General features: G+C 46.1%; 1 protein-coding gene across 1 annotated transcript; it reads right to left on the bottom strand.

The window, feature by feature from the left end:
• Positions 1–8,926: 8,926 nt before the first annotated feature.
• LOC131347436 (protein C19orf12 homolog) lies at positions 8,927–19,605 on the bottom strand. Its single transcript, XM_058381474.1, has 3 exons — positions 19,463–19,605; positions 9,763–9,942; positions 8,927–9,377 (listed from the first exon to the last, which is right to left on the bottom strand). Exons 2-3 carry the CDS (start codon positions 9,920–9,922, stop codon positions 9,112–9,114), a joined length of 426 nt encoding a protein of 141 aa, XP_058237457.1. The 5' UTR covers positions 9,923–9,942; positions 19,463–19,605; the 3' UTR covers positions 8,927–9,111.
• Between the last annotated feature and the right edge of the window lie 3,051 nt (positions 19,606–22,656).

Here is a 22,656-nt window from a genome sequence, read left to right as displayed (position 1 = left end):
CCACACACCCCTCACACACACTCTTACACACCCCACACACCCCTCACACACACTCTTACACACCCCACACACCCCTCACACACACTCTTACACACACTCTTACACACCCCTCACACACACTCTAACACACCCCACACACACACTCTAACACACCCCACACACCCCTCACACACACTCTTACACACCCCACACACCCCTCACACACACTCTCACACACCCCACACACCCCTCACACACACACTTACACACCACACACACTCTCACACACCCCCCACACCCACTCTTACACACCCCTCACACCCCTCACACACACTCCTACACACCCCTCCCACCCGTCACACACACTCTTACACACCCCACACACCCCTCACACACACTCTTACACACCCCACACACCCCTCACACACACTCTCACACCCCTCACACACACTCTTACACACCCCACACACCTCTCACACACACTCTAACACACCCCACACACACACTCTAACACACCCCTCACACCCCTCACACACACTCTTACACACCCCACACACCCCTCACACACACTCTTACACACCCCACACACCTCTCACACACACTCTTACACACCCCTCACACCCCTCACACACACTCTTACACACCCCTCACACCCCTCACACACACTCTTACACACCCCCCACACACACACACTCTTTCACACCCCACACACCCCTCACACACACTCTTACACACCCCACACAACCCTCACACACACTCTTACACACCCCACACACCCCTCACACACACTCTTACACACCCCACACACCCCTCACACACACTCTTACACACCCCTCACACACACTCTTACACATCCCTCACACACACTCTTACACACCCCTCACACACACTCTTACACACCCCTCACACACACTCTTACACACCGCACACACCCCTCACACACACTCTTACACACCCCACACACACACTCTTACACACCCCACACACCCCTCACACACACTCTTACACACCCCACACACCCCTCACACACACTCTTACACACACTCTTACACACCCCTCACACACACTCTAACACACCCCACACACACACTCTAACACACCCCACACACCCCTCACACACACTCTTACACACCCCACACACCCCTCACACACACTCTTACACACCCCTCACACCCCTCACACACACTCTTACACACCCCACACACCCCTCACACACACTCTTACACACCCCACACACCCCTCACACACACTCTTACACACACTCTTACACACCCCTCACACACACTCTAACACACCCCACACACACACTCTAACACACCCCACACACCCCTCACACACACTCTTACACACCCCACACACCCCTCACACACACTCTTACACACCCCACACACCCCTCACACACACTCTTACACACCCCTCACACCCCTCACACACACTCTTACACACCCCTCACACCCCTCACACACACTCTTACACACCCCACACACCCCTCACACACACTCTTACACACCCCCCACACCCCCCCCACACACTCTTACACACGCCTCACACCCCTCACACACACTCTTACACACCCCTCACACACACACTTACACACCCCTCACACACACTCTTACACACCCCTCACACACACTCTTACACACCCCACACACCCCACACACACACCCCTCACACACACCCCTCACACACCCCCCTCACACACCCCTCACACACACCCCTCACACACACTCTTACACATCCCACACACCCCTCACACACACTCTTACACACCCCTCACACACCCCTCACACACACTCTTACACACCCCACACACCCCTCACACACACTCTTACACACCCCACACACCCCTCACACACACTCTTACACACCCCACACACCCCTCACACACACTCTTACACACCCCTCACACACACTCTTACACACCCCACACACCCCACACACACACCCAACACACCCCTCACACACACTCTTACACACCCCACACACCCCTCACACACACTCTTACACACCCCACACACCCCTCACACACACTCCACACACCCCACACACACCCCTCACACACACTCTTATTCACCCCACACACCCCTCACACACACTCTTACACACCCCACACACCCCTCACACACACTCCACACACCCCACACACACCCCTCACACACACTCTTATACACCCCACACACCCCTCACACACACTCTTACACACCCCACACACCCCTCACACACACTCTTACACACCCCACACACCCCTCACACACACTCTAACACACCCCACACACACACTCTTACACACCCCACACACACACTCTAACACACCCCACACACCCCTCACACACACTCTTACACAGCCCACACACCCCTCACACACACTCTCACACACCCCACACACACACTCTTACACACCCCACACACCCCTCACACACACTCTTACACACCCCACACACACACTCTTACACACCCCACACACACACTCTTACACACCCCACACACTCTTACACACCCCACACACACACTCTTACACACCCCACACACCCCTCACACACACTCTTACACACCCCTCACACACACTCTAACACACCCCACACACACACTCTTACACACCCAACACACACACTCTAACACACCCCACACACACACTCTTACACACCCCACACACACTCTTACACACCCCACACACCCCTCACACACACTCTTACACACCCCACACACACACTCTTACACACCCCTCACACACACTCTTACACACCCCACACACACACTCTTACACACCCCTCACACACACTCTTACACACCCCACACACACACTCTTACACACCCCACACACACACTCTTACACACCCCTCACACACACTCTTACACACCCCGCACACACACTCTTACACACCCCTCACACACACTCTTACACACCCCATACACCCACACACACTCTTACACACCCACACACCCCTCACAAACTCTTACACACCACACACATCCCTCACACACACTCTTACACACCCCTCACACACACTCTTACACACCCCTCACACACACTCTTACACACCCCTCACACACACTCTTACACACCCCTCACACACACTCTTACACATCCCACACACCCCTCACACACACTCTTACACACCCCACACACACACTCTTACACACCCCTCACACACACTCTTACACACCCCACACACACTCTTACACACCCCTCACACACACTCTTACACACCACACACACCCCTCACACACACTCTTACACACCCCTCACACACACTCTTACACACCACACACACCCCTCACACACACTCTTACACACCCCACACACCCCTCACACACACTCTTACACACCACACACACCCCTCACACACACTCTTACACACCCCTCACACACACTCTTACACACCCCACACACCCCTCACACACACTCTTACACACCCCACACACCCCTCACACACACTCTTACACACCACACACACCCCTCACACACACTCTTACACACCCCACACCCCCCTCACACACCCCTCACACACACCCCGCACACACAATCTTACACACCCCTCACACATACCCCAGACACCCCCCACACCCCTCACACACACTCTTAGACACCCCACACACCCCTCACACACACTCTAACACACCCCTCACACACACTCTTACACACCACACACACCCCTCACACACACTCTTACACACCCCACACACCCCTCACACACACACTCTAACACACCCCTCACACACACTCTAACACACCCCACACACCCCTCACACACACTCTTACACACCCCACACACCCCTCACACACACTCTTACACACCCCACACACTCTTACACACCCCACACACCCCTCACACACACTCTTACACACCCCACACACCCCTCACACACACTCTTACACACACTCTTACACACCCCTCACACACACTCTTACACACCCCACACACCCCTCACACACACTCTTACACACCCCACACACCCCTCACACACACTCTTACACACCCCACACACCCCTCACACACACTCTTACACACCCCACACACACACTCTTACACACCCCACACACACACTCTTACACACCCCACACACCCCTCACACACACTCTTACACAGCCCACACACACACTCTTACACACCCCACACACCCCTCACACACACTCTTACACAGCCCACACACACACTCTTACACACCCCACACACCCCTCACACACACTCTAACACACCCCACACACACACTCTTACACACCCCACACACACACTCTTACACACCCCACACACCCCTCACACACACTCTTACACACCCCACACACCCCTCACACACACTCTTACACACCCCACACACACACTCTTACACACCCAACACACACACTCTTACACACCCCACACACCCCTCACACACACTCTTACACACCCCACACACACACTCTTACACACCCCTCACACACACTCTTACACACCCCACACACACACTCTTACACACCCCACACACACACTCTTACACACCCCTCACACACACTCTTACACACCCCTCACACACACTCTTACACACCCCACACACCCCTCACACACACTCTTACACACCCCACACACACACTCTTACACACCCCTCACACACACTCTTACACACCCCTCACACACACTATTACACATCCCACACACCCCTCACACACACTCTTACACACCCCTCACACACACTCTTACACACCCCTCACACACACTCTTACACATCCCACACACCCCTCACACACACTCTTACACACCCCACACACACACTCTTACACACCCCTCACACACACTCTTACACATCCCACACACCCCTCACACACACTCTTACACACCCCTCACACACACTCTTACACACCACACACACCCCTCACACACACTCTTACACACCACATACACCCCTCACACACACTCTTACACACCACACACACCCCTCACACACACTCTTACACACCACATACACCCCTCACACACACTCTTACACACCACACACACCCCTCACACACACTCTTACACACCCCTCACACACACTCTTACACACCCCTCACACACACTCCACACACCCCTCACACACACTCTTACACACCACACACACCCCTCACACACACTCTTACACACCACACACACACCTCACACACCCCTCACACACACCCCTCACACACACTCTTACACACCCCTCACACATACCCCACACACCCCTCACACCCCTCATACACACTCTTACACACCCCACACACCACTCACACACACTCTTCACCCTCCTGCCATCTGGAAAGAGGTACTGGAGCATTCGGGCCTCACAACCAGACTGTGTAACAGTTTCTTTCCTCAAGCCATTAGGCTCCTCAACACCCAGGACTGAACTGTTCTACACTCTCACACACACACCCACACACACACACTCAGGACTGAACTGTTCTACACTCTCACACACACACCCACACACACACACTCAGGACTGAACTGTTCTACACTCTCTCTGATACTGAGTACCATTATATATGTGACTAATAGTATTAGAATTTGAATTTGACACAAACAACAACCAGGAGCTTGAGGATGAGACACGCCCAATCCTGAACTTTAATAGTGACCCTGATTCAGTAAAACAGGAAACTCTGTGTGTGTGCGTGTGTGTGTGCGTGTGTGTGTGTGTGATCATGTGAGCTGCAGGGCCTGATGGGTAAAAGTAGCTCTGTCACCACCACCACAGAGCTGTTTCTTAGATTCTGCGGAAGTTTACACAAGCGTGTATTATTACACTGTTAGAGGAAGGAAAGCTAAATCAGAATCAGAAATGTTTTATTGCAAAGGGTCAGCAAAGGGTCAGCAAAGGGTCAACAGAGGGTCAGCAAAGGGTCAGCAAAGGGTCAGCAAAGAGCACTTTACAGTACTAGGAATTTATCTTGGTGTCAGGTGCACACATATACACAGATATGAAACGTGTGCACAATTTTAGAATAGAACTAAAATAAATTAAATAAATACTGTATACAGAAAGCTAACACACACACACACACACACACAGTGTTCCATCATCACAGAGATGAGTTCTGTGTGTGTGTGTGTGTGTGTGTGTGTGTGTGTGTGTTGAATAAGACAGTGTGTCCTGTGCTGCATCTTGTGCTATGTCCAGCATGTTCTGCAACTTTCAGTCTCTGGGTTTTCCCTCAACAGCTCGCTTCATCTCTCTCATCTGGTCATTCTTCCTTCTCTAACTCACCTGTCCTGTTTAACCTGATTTATAATCCCACTCTCTGTGTTTATAATGATTTATAATCCCACTCTCACTGTTTATAATGATTTATAATCCCACTCTCAGTGTTTATAATGATTTATAATCCCACTCTCACTGTTTATAATGATTTATAATCCCACTCTCAGTGTTTATAATGATTTATAATCCCACTCTCAGTGTTTATAATGATTTATAATCCCACTCTCACTGTTTATAATGATTTATAATCCCACTCTCAGTGTTTATAATGATTTATAATCCCACTCTCAGTGTTTATAATGATTTATAATCCCACTCTCAGTGTTTATAATGATTTATAATCCCACTCTCAGTGTTTATAATGATTTATAATCCCACTCTCACTGTTTATAATGATTTATAATCCCACTCTCAGTGTTTATAATGATTTATAATCCCACTCTCACTGTTTATAATGATTTATAATCCCACTCTCACTGTTTATAATGATTTATAATCCCACTCTCAGTGTTTATAATGATTTATAATCCCACTCTCAGTGTTTATAATGATTTATAATCCCACTCTCAGTGTTTATAATGATTTATAATCCCACTCTCAGTGTTTATAATGATTTATAATCCCACTCTCAGTGTTTATAATGATTTATAAACTGGATGTAACGGAGGAGAGAGATCTTTCTTTCTAACACGCCACCTGAGCTTCTGAAGAACAGCATGATGATCTTCACATGTCCAGATAGAATGCTGAGTTGGAGTGTTCCTCTGGTTTTCAGTCACATGTGTGTTTATATTTAGGTGAAATACATAATAAAATATTGAAATGTTACAGTTGTTCTAAATTATGTGCTGCTGTTTCATTGGTCAGCTTTCAGCAGGAAGGAATTAGTGCTAAGTCTATAATGACCTCAGAAACTACACTGACCGATTAGTTCCTTAGGAGATCTTGGTTGCTGTTGTAGAAAGGACATTAGTTTCAGTTACATTATTTCCTCTCCAGTGTCACCCAGATGAGGATGAAGTTCTCTTCTGAGCCTGGTTCCTCTCAAGGTTTCTTCCTCAGATCATCACAGGGAGTTAATTAATTAATTTAATTTAATAATAAAACATCAGTGTAACGAGCTGTTTCTCTGAGAGACAGTGAGAATGCTGGATCACTTCAGACTCATACATCTCTCAGTTCATCTGCTGTTTTTATTAAAGACAAACATGAAGACTTTTCTAGCTATACTCTTTATAGCTAAGGGCTAAAATGGTAGTGGACATGAGGGACAGTGTCATACCTTCAATGACCACCAGGGGCCAAAATCTCACAAACAGAAGAATGAACTACTGCAGTGATTTTCAGCCACTGTGCCGTCAGGTGTACTGTGGCAAATTTTCCACTTACACTTTATTCGTCCAAAAAATGATTATTTATTTACTACCATTAATTAGTTTTTACAAAAACGCCTGTGCATGCGCTGTAGTGACTGGCAGAGAACTGAAATTCTCCTCCACATCAGTAGGCGGCGCAATAATGATCTTGTTAATTCATGACGATAGAAAAAAAACACGGTCTGTTTTGTCCACCTGTGAGAACACTCTGAGAAACAGGTCACTTTAACAAAAACACACAGTGGTGAATGGGAGAGTCCAGCTTTCACACTCCAAGAGTATAAACAAACTGAGAGATTCAATTTTTCATTAAATATACTGTCAGGCCACAGCGGTCATTCTGTAAAATTCTGGTTGGTGTGCTGTGGGATTATTCGGTTTTCTGTAAAACAAAATGTGCCATGCCTGATAAAAGACGGACAAACACTGACCCTAGAGAAACACCAAAACTGGCAATTAATGAAATGCTTGTGTCTGAACTGCAGCATCAGTGACCGGCTTCTGACCTCACACTCTCAAAAGAGTTTAACTGAAACATCGACTTTTACTGTGAATCTGTGTGTGTGTGTATGATAATGTGTATATCTAATGATACACGCCTTCGTCAGTCTGAGGTTACTAAGAGTAATGTAGAGGTGTGTAAATTAGCGAAGGCGATGTCCGATGCTGTAGTATGCTCTGGCCCCATCCCAATGCGGTGTGGCGATGTAGCTTACAGCAGGTTATGGTCACTGAACTGCTGGATGTCCAGGTGGTGCTCCGAAAACAATGTGGGCTTCATAGAGAATTGGAGTTCTTTTGAGGGCAAGGCTGGCCTGTTAGGACGGGACGGTGTCCATCCCACTTGGGAGGGTGCTGCATCACAGATCTGCCATTTCATCTGTCAGCTTGTGACAGCAAAGAACTAGTGTCTATAATGACCTCAGAAACTACACTGACCTAATAGTTCCTCATGGGTCATTGATTTCTGTTGTAGAAAGGACATTAATCAGTTACAGTTACATTATTTACTGTTTAGTGTCACCCAAATGAGGATGGGTTCCCTTCTGAGTCTGGTTCCTCTCAAGGTTTCTTCCTCAGATCATCTCAGGGAGTTTTTCCTTGCCACTGTTGCCACAGGCTTCTCATTAGGGATAAAATAGGATAAAATAGTCTAATTATAGAATTTAATAATTTATTCTTATTTCTAGTTAATTAGTTATTTTTTATTTTTTTATTATTATTTTTCATTTTTCCCCTCCCCTTTCTCTGTTTTGTTCTTTTGTAAAGCTGCTTTGAGACAATGTTCATTGTAAAAGGCACTATACAAAATAAATTGAATTGAATTGAATTGAAGTGTGTGTGTGTAATGTCAATCAACCACCAAATATCCCCCATTATTAAAGTGTAACTCTAATGAGTTTATTTGTATATCAGCGGTCATCACCACAGATCAGCTTTACAGAAATCTTACATGATTAAATATTCAATCAGATCCAGGTTCTACTTCATTCCACTCAGGTTTGTGAGTCTGGACCAGAGTGACCGGAGTGACCTCTGTGCTGTTCCCATGTCTCTGCTGTCAGTCTCCGTACTCCACTGAAGCACCCAGGTTTTTACTGACAAACGACTGAATCCCCGCCTCCACCTTCTGCAGCAGTGTGTTATTTCCTCGAACCATGAACATCAGCTGAGTGACATCTGTCCAGTCCAGCGAGCCCAGAATCCCACTGATCTCCATGTAAAGCTTCTGTTTCTCCTGTGCTGGAAGCTCCATGAGGATCTGAGGAACTGGTTTAAACTGACCGCTGGTCATCCAGGCGCCCATAAGACCTCCGACCATTGCGCCTGAGAACAGGAAGAGAAGGGAGATTTCACTCAGTGAAGAAAAGTGTATAAAGCAGGGACTGGTCAGGAATGGCTCTGAGGAGAAACCTCACTGAAGACCGAAAAAAACGAAAAGGAAGCTGTTGATGTCTGATGAGCTGCACAAAATAATCACTACATCACTAACCACGTCACTGACCACCACATCACTAACCACATTACTGATCACGTCACTGACCATGTCACTAACCACATCACTGACCACACCCTGACCACATCACCACAGTGGTGAGAGCTGACCTGTACCCAGCTCCCAGAGTTGTTTCCTCTGTAATGATGAAACTCTAATTAGAAAGTCCAGGATATATTTTTCTTTATTTTCAGATGGACAGTGAAGTGTTTTTACCGAGAGCGATTCCGGCCGGTCCGGCCAGCAGGCCTCCGACCACAGCGCTCCCTCCGGCCACCGCTCCTCCTTTCAGAGATCCCTTCACTGCAGCCTTCATCTTCCTGCTGGCCGAAACGTCACAGCACATCTGTACAACATCGTTTATCTTCTGCTCCATCGAGCTTCTCAGGCTGGACACTAAGAACCAATCAGTGGGAGAGATGACCTTTAATACAACACCATGTCCAGTCTGTCCAGTTTATTTACTCTTAACTACTGCTTTAAACACACACACACTCACACACACTTTACACACACACACAGTTTACACTTTACACACACAACACACACTTTACACACGACACAACACACACATCACACACTTTACACACGACACAACACACACATCACACACTTTACACAAGACACAACACACACAACACACACATCACACACGTTACACACGACACAACACACACATCACACACTTTACACAAGACACAACACACACAACACACACATCACACACGTTACACACGACACAACACACACATCACACACTTTACACACGACACAACACACACATCACACACTTTACACAAGACACAACACACACAACACACACATCACACACGTTACACACGACACAACACACACATCACACACTTTACACAAGACACAACACACACAACACACACATCACACACTTTACACAAGACACAACACACACATCACACACTTTACACAAGACACAACACACACAACACACACATCACACACTTTACACAAGACACAACACACACATCACACACTTTACACAAGACACAACACACACAACACACACATCACACACTTTACACAAGACACAACACACACAACACACACATCACACACTTTACACAAGACACAACACACACATCACACACTTTACACAAGACACAACACACACAACACACACATCACACACTTTACACACGACACAACACACACATCACACACTTTACACAAGACACAACACACACATCACACACTTTACACACGACACAACACACACATCACACACTTTACACACGACACAACACACACATCACACACTTTACACAAGACACAACACACACAACACACACATCACACACGTTACACACGACACAACACACACATCACACACTTTACACAAGACACAACACACACAACACACACATCACACACTTTACACACGACACAACACACACATCACACACTTTACACACGACACAACACACACATCACACACTTTACACAAGACACAACACACACAACACACACATCACACACGTTACACACGACACAACACACACATCACACACTTTACACAAGACACAACACACACAACACACACATCACACACTTTACACAAGACACAACACACACATCACACACTTTACACAAGACACAACACACACAACACACACATCACACACTTTACACAAGACACAACACACACATCACACACTTTACACAAGACACAACACACACAACACACACATCACACACTTTACACACGACACAACACACACATCACACACGTTACACACGACACAACACACACAACACACACTTTACACACACAACACACACATCACACACTTTACACGACACAACACACACATCACACACTTTACACACGACACAACACACACAACACACACATCACACACATCACACACTTTACACAAGACACAACACACACATCACACACTTTACACAAGACACAACACACACAACACACACATCACACACTTTACACACGACACAACACACACATCACACACTTTACACACGACACAACACACACATCACACATCACACACATTACACACGACACAAGACACACAACACACACTTTACACACACAACACACACATCACACACTTTACACACACAACACACACATCACACACTTTACACAAGACACAACACACACTTTACACACACAACACACACATCACACACTTTACACACAACACACACATCACACACATCACACACTTTACACACACAACACACACAACACACACATCACACACTTTACACACAACACACACATCACACACAACACACACATCACACACTTTACACACACATCACACACTTTACACAAGACACAACACACACAACACACACTTTACACACACAACACACACATCACACACTTTACACACAACACACACATCACACACTTTATACGACACAACACACACATCACACACTTTACACACTTTACACACAACACACACATCACACACTTTACACACAACACACACATCACACACATCACACACTTTACACACACAACACACACAACACACACATCACACACTTTACACACAACACACACATCACACACAACACACACATCACACACAACACACACATCACACACTTTACACACACATCACACACTTTACACAAGACACAACACACACAACACACACTTTACACACACAACACACACATCACACACTTTACACACTTTACACACAACACACACATCACACACTTTATACGACACAACACACACATCACACACAACACACACTTTACACACAACACACACATCACAGACTTTACACACAACACACACATCACACACATCACACACTTTACACACACAACACACACATCACACATATCACACACATCACACACTTTACACACACAACACACATCACACACTTTACACACACCACACACTTTACACACACAACACACACATCACACACTTTACACACACATCACACACTTTACACAAGACACAACACACACAACACACACTTTACACACACAACACACACATCACACACTTTACACACACAACACACACAACACACACTTTACACACAACATACACATCACACACTTTACACATGACACAACACACACATCACACACTTTACACATGACACAACACACAAATCACACACAACACACACTTTACACACACAACACACACAACACACACATCACACACAACACACACAACACACACACAACACACACAACACACACATCACACACTTTACACACAACACACACACAACACACACAACACACACATCACACACTTTACACACAACACACACTTTACACACACAACACACACAACACACACTTTACACAAGACACAACACACTTTACACACGACACAACACACACATCACACACTTTACACACGACACAACACACACATCACACACATCACACACTTTACACACGACACAACACACACATCACAGACTTTACACACGACACAACACACACATCACACACTTTACACAAGACAGAACACACACAACACACACAACACACACTTTACACACACAACACACACATAACACACTTTACACACGACACAACACACACTTTACACACACAACACACACAACACACACATCACACACTTTACACAAGACAGAACACACACAACACACACAACACACACTTTACACACACAACACACACATCACACACTTTACACACGACACAACACACACTTTACACACACAACACACACAACACACACATCACACACTTTACACACACAACACACACATCACACACTTTACACAAGACACAACACACACATCACACACTTTACACAAGACACAACACACACAACACACACTTTACACACACAAAACACACATCAAACACTTTACACACGACACACACATCACACACTTTACACAAGACACAACACACACATCACACACTTTACACAAGACACAACACACACTTTACACACACAACACACACATCAAACACTTTACACACGACACAACACACACATCACACACTTCACACAAGTCACAACACACATCACACACTTAAAACAAGACACATCACACACTTTACACACACAACACACACATCACACACATCACACACTTTACACACACAACACACACATCACAGACTTTACACACAACACACACATCACACACTTTACACACACAACACAGACTTTACACACACAACACACACATCACACACAACACACACATCACACACAACACACACACAACACACACACAACACACACATCACACACTTTACACACAACACACACATCACACACTTTACACACACAACACACACATCACACACTTTACACACACAACACACACATCACACACATCACACACATCACACACTTTACACACACAACACACACATCACACACTTTACACACACATCACACACTTTACACACACAACAAACACATCACACACTTTACACACAAAACAAACATATCACACACTTTACACACACAACACACACATCACACACTTTACACACACAACACACACATCACACACTTTACACACATAACACACACATCACACAAATCACACACTTTACACACACAACACACACATCACACACTTTACACGCAACACACACATCACACACTTTACACACACATCACACACTTTACACGCAACACACACATCACACACTTTACACACACAACACACACATCACACACTATACACACAACACACACATCACACACTTTACACACACAACACACACATCACACACTATACACACAACACACACATCACACACTTTACACACACAACACACACTTTACACACACAACACACACATCACACACTTTACACGCAACACACACATCACACACTTTACACACACAACACACACATCACACACTATACACACAACACACACATCACACACTTTACACACACATCACACACATCACACACTTTACACACAACACACACATCACACACTTTACACACTTTACACACACATCACACACTTTACACACACAACACACACATCACACACTTTACACACACATCACACACTTTACACACACACATCACACACTACACACACATCACACACTTTACACACACAACACACACATCACACACTTTACACACAACACACACATCACACACTTTACACACACAACACACACATCACACACTTTACACACACAACACACACATCACACACTTTACACGCAACACACACATCACACACTTTACACACACAACACACACATCACAGACTTTACACACACAACACACACATCACAGACTTTACACACACAACACACACATCACACACTTTACACACACACATCACACACTTTACACACACACACACATCACACACTACACACACAACACACACATCACACACTTTACACACTTTACACACACATCACACACTTTACACACACAACACACACATTACACACTTTACACACAACACACACATCACACACTTTACACACACATCACACACTTTACACACACAACACACACATCACAGACTTTACACACAACACACGTCACACACACACACACATCACACACATCACACACTTTACACACACACATCACACACACATCACACACTACACACACAACACACACAACACACACATCACACACTTTACACACACAACACACACATCACACACTTTACACACAACACACACATCACACACTTTACACACACAACACACACATCACACACTTTACACACACAACACACACATCACACACTTTACACGCAACACACACATCACACACTTTACACACACAACACACACATCACACACTTTACACACACAACACACACATCACACACTTTACACACACAACACACACATCACACACTTTACACACACAACACACACATCACACACACAACACACACATCACACACTTTACACACACAACACACACATCACACACTTTACACACACACACACATCACACACTACACACACAACACACACATCACACACTTTACACGACACACACATCACAGACTTTACACACACAACACACACATCACACACTTTACACATGACACACACATCACACACTTTACACACACAACACACACAACACACACATCACAGACTTTACACACAACACACGTCACACACACACACATCACACACATCACAGACTTTACACACAACACACACATCACAGACTTTACACACAACACACACATCACACACATCACACACTTTACACACACAACACACACATCACAGACTTTACACACAACACACACATCACACACTTTACACACACAACACAGACTTTACACACACAACACACACATCACACACAACACACACATCACACACAACACACACATCACACACTTTACACACACAACACACACATCACACACACAACACACACATCACACACTTTACACACAACACACACATCACACACTTTACACACACAACACACACATCACACACATCACACACTTTACACACACAACACACACATCACACACTTTACACACACAACACACACATCACACACTTTACACGCAACACACACATCACACACTTTACACACACAACACACATATCACACACTTTACACACACAACACACACATCACACACTTTACACACACATCACACACTTTACACACACATCACACACTACACACACAACACACACATCACACACTTTACACACACAACACACACATCACACACTTTACGCACACAACACACACATCACACACTTTACACACAACACACACATCACACACTTTACACACAACACACACATCACACACTTTACACACACAACACACACATCACACACAACACACACATCACACACTTTACACACACAACACACACATCACACACTTTACACACAACACACACATCACACACTTTACACACACAACACACACATCACACACTTTACACACACAACACACACATCACACTTTACACACACATCACACACATCACACACTTTACACACACAACACACACATCACACACTTTACACACACAACACACACATCACACACTTTACACACACAACACACACATCACACACTTTACACGCAACACACACATCACACACTTTACACACACAACACACATATCACACACTTTACACACACAACACACACATCACACACTTTACACACACAACACACACATCACACACTTTACACACACACATCACACACTTTACACACACACACACATCACACATTACACACAACACACACATCACACACTTTACACACACAACACACACACACAACACACACATCACACACTTTACACACAACACACACATCACACACTTTACACACACAACACACACATCACACACTTTACACACACAACACACACATCACACACTTTACACACACAACACACACATCACACACTTTACACACACAACACACACATCACACACTTTACACGCAACACACACATCACACACTTTACACACACAACACACACATCACACACTATACACACAACACATACATCACACACTTTACACACACAACACACACATCACACACTTTACACACACACATCACACACTTTACACACACACACACATCACACACTACACACACAACACACACATCACACACTTTACACACACAACACACACATCACACACTTTACACACAACACACACATCACACACTTTACACACACAACACACACTTTACACACACAACACACACATCACACACTTTACACACACAACACACACATCACACACTTTACACGCAACACACACATCACACACTTTACACACACAACACACACATCACACACTTTACACACACAACACACACATCACACACTTTACACACACACATCACACACTTTACACACACACACACATCACACACTACACACACAACACACATCACACACTACACACACAACACACATCACACACTTTACACATGACACACACATCACAGACTTTACACATGACACACACATCACACACTTTACACACACATCACACACATCACACACTTTACACACACAACACACACATCACAGACTTTACACACAACACACACATCACACACACACACATCACACACATCACACACTTTACACACAACACACCTCACAGACTTTACACACAACACACACATCACACACTTTACACACACAACACAGACTTTACACACACAACACACACATCACACACAACACACACATCACACACAACACACACATCACACACTTTTCACACACAACACACACACAACACACACATCACACACTTTACACACAACACACACATCACACACTTTACACACACAACACACACATCACACACTTTACACACTTTACACACACAACACACACATCACACACTTTACACACACACACACACATCACACACTTTACACACACACATCACACACTTTACACACACAACACAGACTTTACACACACAACACACACATCACACACAACACACACATCACACACAACACACACATCACACACTTTACACACACAACACACACATCACACACACAACACACACATCACACACTTTACACACAACACACACATCACACACTTTACACACACAACACACACATCACACACTTTACACACACAACACACACAACACACACATCACACACTTTACACACACACACACACACATCACACACTTTACACACAACACACACATCACACACTTTACACACACAACACAGACTTTACACACACAACACACACATCACACACAACACACACATCACACACATCACACACTTTACACACACATCACACACTTTACACACACAACACACACATCACACACTTTACACACACAACACACACATCACACACTTTACACACAACACACACATCACACACTTTACACACACAACACACACATCACACACTTTACACACTTTACACACACATCACACACTTTACACACTTTACACACACATCACACACTTTACACACACAACACACACATCACACACTTTACACACACACACATCACACACAACACACACATCACACACTTTACACACTTTACACACACATCACACACTTTACACACTTTACACACACATCACACACATCACACACTTTACACACACAACACACACATCACACACTTTACACACAACACACACATCACACACTTTACACAAGACACAACACACACAACACACACATCACACACATCACACACTTTACACACACAACACACACATCACAGACTTTACACACAATACACACATCACACACTTTACACACACAACACACACATCACACACTTTACACACACAACACACACATCACTTTACACACACATCACACACTTTACACACAACACACACATCAGACACATCACACACTTTACACACAACACACACCACACACAACACACACTTTACACACATCACACACTTTACACACAACACACACATCAGACACATCACACACTTTACACACACAACACACACATCACACACAATACACACATCACACACAACACACACTTTACACACAACACACACATCAGACACATCACACACTTTACACACACAACACACACATCACACACATCACACACTTTACACACGACACAACACACACTTTACACACACAACACACACTTTACACACATCACACACAACACACATCTCACACAATACACACTTTACACACACATCACACACAACACACACTTTACACACATCACTCATCACACACACATACACTTTACACACAACACACAGCTCACATGCGAAGTTAACAAACACACACAGATGCAAACAGCTCGCAATGTATTATTATTATTATTATTATTATTATTATTAGAGCAGTAGTATACCTGATTGCAGGAATGAAGAACTGTTGCAAAGTAAACAGCCGGTGCGCGTGTGTGTGTGTGTGTGTGTGTGTGTGTTTGTGTGTGTGTTCTTATAATGGTAGCGTGAACCTGCTTTTCTTGCTCAGACAGACAGTTCAAAAGAACTGAAAGTGAAACCTGTGAATATCAGATAAATGGGAGAGAAGAGAAAGAAAGCAGAGTTTCAGGATGAGTTTCATGATGAGTGTGGAGGAGATCCTGCTACACACACACACACACACACACACAACACAACTTTGTTAGAACCGCTCCAATTAATGCTCTCTTTAAACACAGCATGGACAGGTGCTTGTCCAGGCTCATTTCTCTGGCCTTGCACAACAGGGCACATGCCACGTCCGTCCACTGGGGTGTGGATGGTATAAGAACCGCTGTGCTGCTTGTAACTGAAAGGTGGCCACTCTGGAGTGTATGTGGGTCAGTCCTTGCCCTCCTTCTTGAGTTGGCAGGTAAAGGACTGCAGCTCTCTGCCAGTGCTGTTCTGACCAAAAGAAGTCAACAACAGTTCTTTGAATGTCGTCCTTCAGGATCTTATGTGGATCTAGAACCATAACCGTGTGCCACATGCTGAAGTGATGAGGTTGTTTATGATCAGGACTCTTACCCTGTATGATAGCTGGGGTAGCACCCGTTTCCATTTGGCCAGCTTAGCATGAACGTTCTCTATTAAACCTTCCCAGTGTTTTACTGTATACTGGTTTTTGTTAAACTCCCAGACATTTAATTCCTGCTTTTCCTCTTTGAACATTCTCTGGCAGTTTAGGTGGGTTCTCTTTAGAACTTGACCACAGTGCTTCTGTTTTTTGCCAGTTTAGTGTGGCTAATGAAGCCCTCTCATAGATTCTCCAGAGCGTTTTTTACAGCCTGGAGCTCCTGTTTTCTCTTCATTATAACTGTGATGTCTTCTGTGTCAGCTGAGAGTTTAAGAGTTTCAGGTCTTTGCTCTCCCTGATCCACAGTCCAGTTAGATTTTTCCTTAAAAGTCACAACAAAGGTTCTATTGCTAGACTGTATAAGTGACCAGACATTCGACAGCCCTGTCGAGAGAGGGACGGAGAGAGAGAGATAGAATATGAAGTGATTCTGAAGAACCCATGTGGAAGCATGTGTAGAAACACACAGAGGAAATGACCTGTGCTGACCATCAGAGTCATGAAAAAGAATAACGCTCTGATTCTGAAGGTGTGAGTGTGTGAGGTGGCGAGTGTGAGGTGGCGAGTGTGTGAGGTGGTGTGTGTGAGGTGGTGAGTGTGTGAGGTGGTGAGTGTGTGAGGTGGCAAGTGTGAGGTGGCGAGTGTGTGAGGTGGCGAGTGTGAGGTGGCGAGTGTGTGGTGGTGAGTGTGTGGTGGTGAGTGTGTGAGGTGGCGAGTGTGAGGTGGTGAGTGTGAGGTGGTGAGTGTGTGAGGTGGCGAGTGTGTGAGGTGGTGAGTGTGAGGTGGTGAGTGTGTGAGGTGGCGAGTGTGTGAGGTGGTGAGTGTGAGGTGGTGAGTGTGTGGTGGTGAGTGTGTGAGGTGGTGAGTGTGAGGTGGTGAGTGTGAGGTGGTGAGTGTGAGGTGGTGTGTGTGAGGTGGTGAGTGTGTGAGGTGGCGAGTGTGAGGTGGTGAGTGTGTGAGGTGGTGAGTGTGAGGTGGTGAGTGTGAGGTGGCGAGTGTGTGAGGTGGCGAGTGTGTGGTGGTGAGTGTGTGAGGTGGTGAGTGTGTGAGGTGGTGAGTGTGTGAGGTGGCGAGTGTGAGGTGGCGAGTGTGTGAGGTGGCGAGTGTGTGAGGTGGTGAGTGTGAGGTGGTGAGTGTGTGAGGTGGCGAGTGTGTGAGGTGGTGAGTGTGAGGTGGTGAGTGTGTGGTGGTGAGTGTGTGGTGGTGAGTGTGTGAGGTGGTGAGTGTGTGAGGTGGCGAGTGTGAGGTGGTGAGTGTGTGAGGTGGTGAGTGTGAGGTGGTGAGTGTGTGAGGTGGCGAGTGTGTGAGGTGGCGAGTGTGAGGTGGTGAGTGTGTGAGGTGGTGAGTGTGAGGTGGTGAGTGTGAGGTGGTGAGTGTGTGAGGTGGTGAGTGTGAGGTGGTGAGTGTGTGGTGGTGAGTGTGTGAGGTGGTGAGTGTGTGAGGTGGCGAGTGTGAGGTGGTGAGTGTGTGAGGTGGTGAGTGTGAGGTGGTGAGTGTGTGAGGTGGTGAGTGTGAGGTGGTGAGTGTGAGGTGGTGAGTGTGTGAGGTGGCGAGTGTGTGAGGTGGCGAGTGTGTGGTGGTGAGTGTGTGAGGTGGTGAGTGTGTGAGGTGGCGAGTGTGAGGTGGCGAGTGTGTGAGGTGGTGAGTGTGAGGTGGTGAGTGTGTGAGGTGGCGAGTGTGTGAGGTGGTGAGTGTGTGAGGTGGTGAGTGTGAGGTGGTGAGTGTGTGGTGGTGAGTGTGTGGTGGTGAGTGTGTGAGGTGGTGAGTGTGTGAGGTGGCGAGTGTGAGGTGGTGAGTGTGTGAGGTGGTGAGTGTGAGGTGGTGAGTGTGTGAGGTGGCGAGTGTGTGGTGGCGAGTGTGTGAGGTGGCGAGTGTGTGAGGTGGCGAGTGTGTGAGGTGGCGAGTGTGTGAGGTGGCGAGTGTGAGGTGGCGAGTGTGTGGTGGTGAGTGTGTGGTGGTGAGTGTGTGGTGGTGAGTGTGTGAGGTGGTGAGTGTGTGAGGTGGCGAGTGTGAGGTGGCGAGTGTGTGAGGTGGTGAGTGTGTGAGGTGGTGAGTGTGAGGTGGCGTGTGTGAGGTGGCGAGTGTGTGGTGGTGAGTGTGTGAGGTGGCGAGTGTGTGAGGTGGCGAGTGTGTGGTGGTGAGTGTGTGAGGTGGCGAGTGTGTGAGGTGGCGAGTGTGTGAGGTGGCGAGTGTGTGAGGTGGTGAGTGTGAGGTGGTGAGTGTGTGAGGTGGTGTGTGTGTGAGGTGGTGAGTGTGAGGTGGTGAGTGTGAGGTGGTGAGTGTGTGAGGTGGTGAGTGTGTGAGGTGGTGAGTGTGTGAGGTGGTGAGTGTGAGGTGGTGAGTGTGTGAGGTGGTGAGTGTGAGGTGGTGAGTGTGAGGTGGTGAGTGTGAGGTGGTGAGTGTGTGAGGTGGTGAGTGTGAGGTGGTGAGTGTGAGGTGGTGAGTGTGTGAGGTGGTGAGTGTGAGGTGGTGAGTGTGAGGTGGTGAGTGTGTGAGGTGGTG

Source organism: Hemibagrus wyckioides, linkage group LG27 (assembly GCF_019097595.1).
Source record: "Hemibagrus wyckioides isolate EC202008001 linkage group LG27, SWU_Hwy_1.0, whole genome shotgun sequence".
Classification (NCBI taxonomy): Eukaryota; Metazoa; Chordata; class Actinopteri; order Siluriformes; family Bagridae; genus Hemibagrus; species Hemibagrus wyckioides.
This window is presented reverse-complemented; position numbering and strand designations above follow the sequence as displayed.

Excerpts from the sequence above, each read along its gene's own strand:
- LOC131347436 (XM_058381474.1), bottom strand. The coding sequence starts at position 9,922 with ATGGAGCAGAAGATAAACGATGTTGTACAGATGTGCTGTGACGTTTCG. Across the intron at positions 9,378-9,762 it reads ACCGGCCGGAATCGCTCTCG|GCGCAATGGTCGGAGGTCTT; the intron begins GTAAAAACACTT and ends TCCTGTTCTCAG.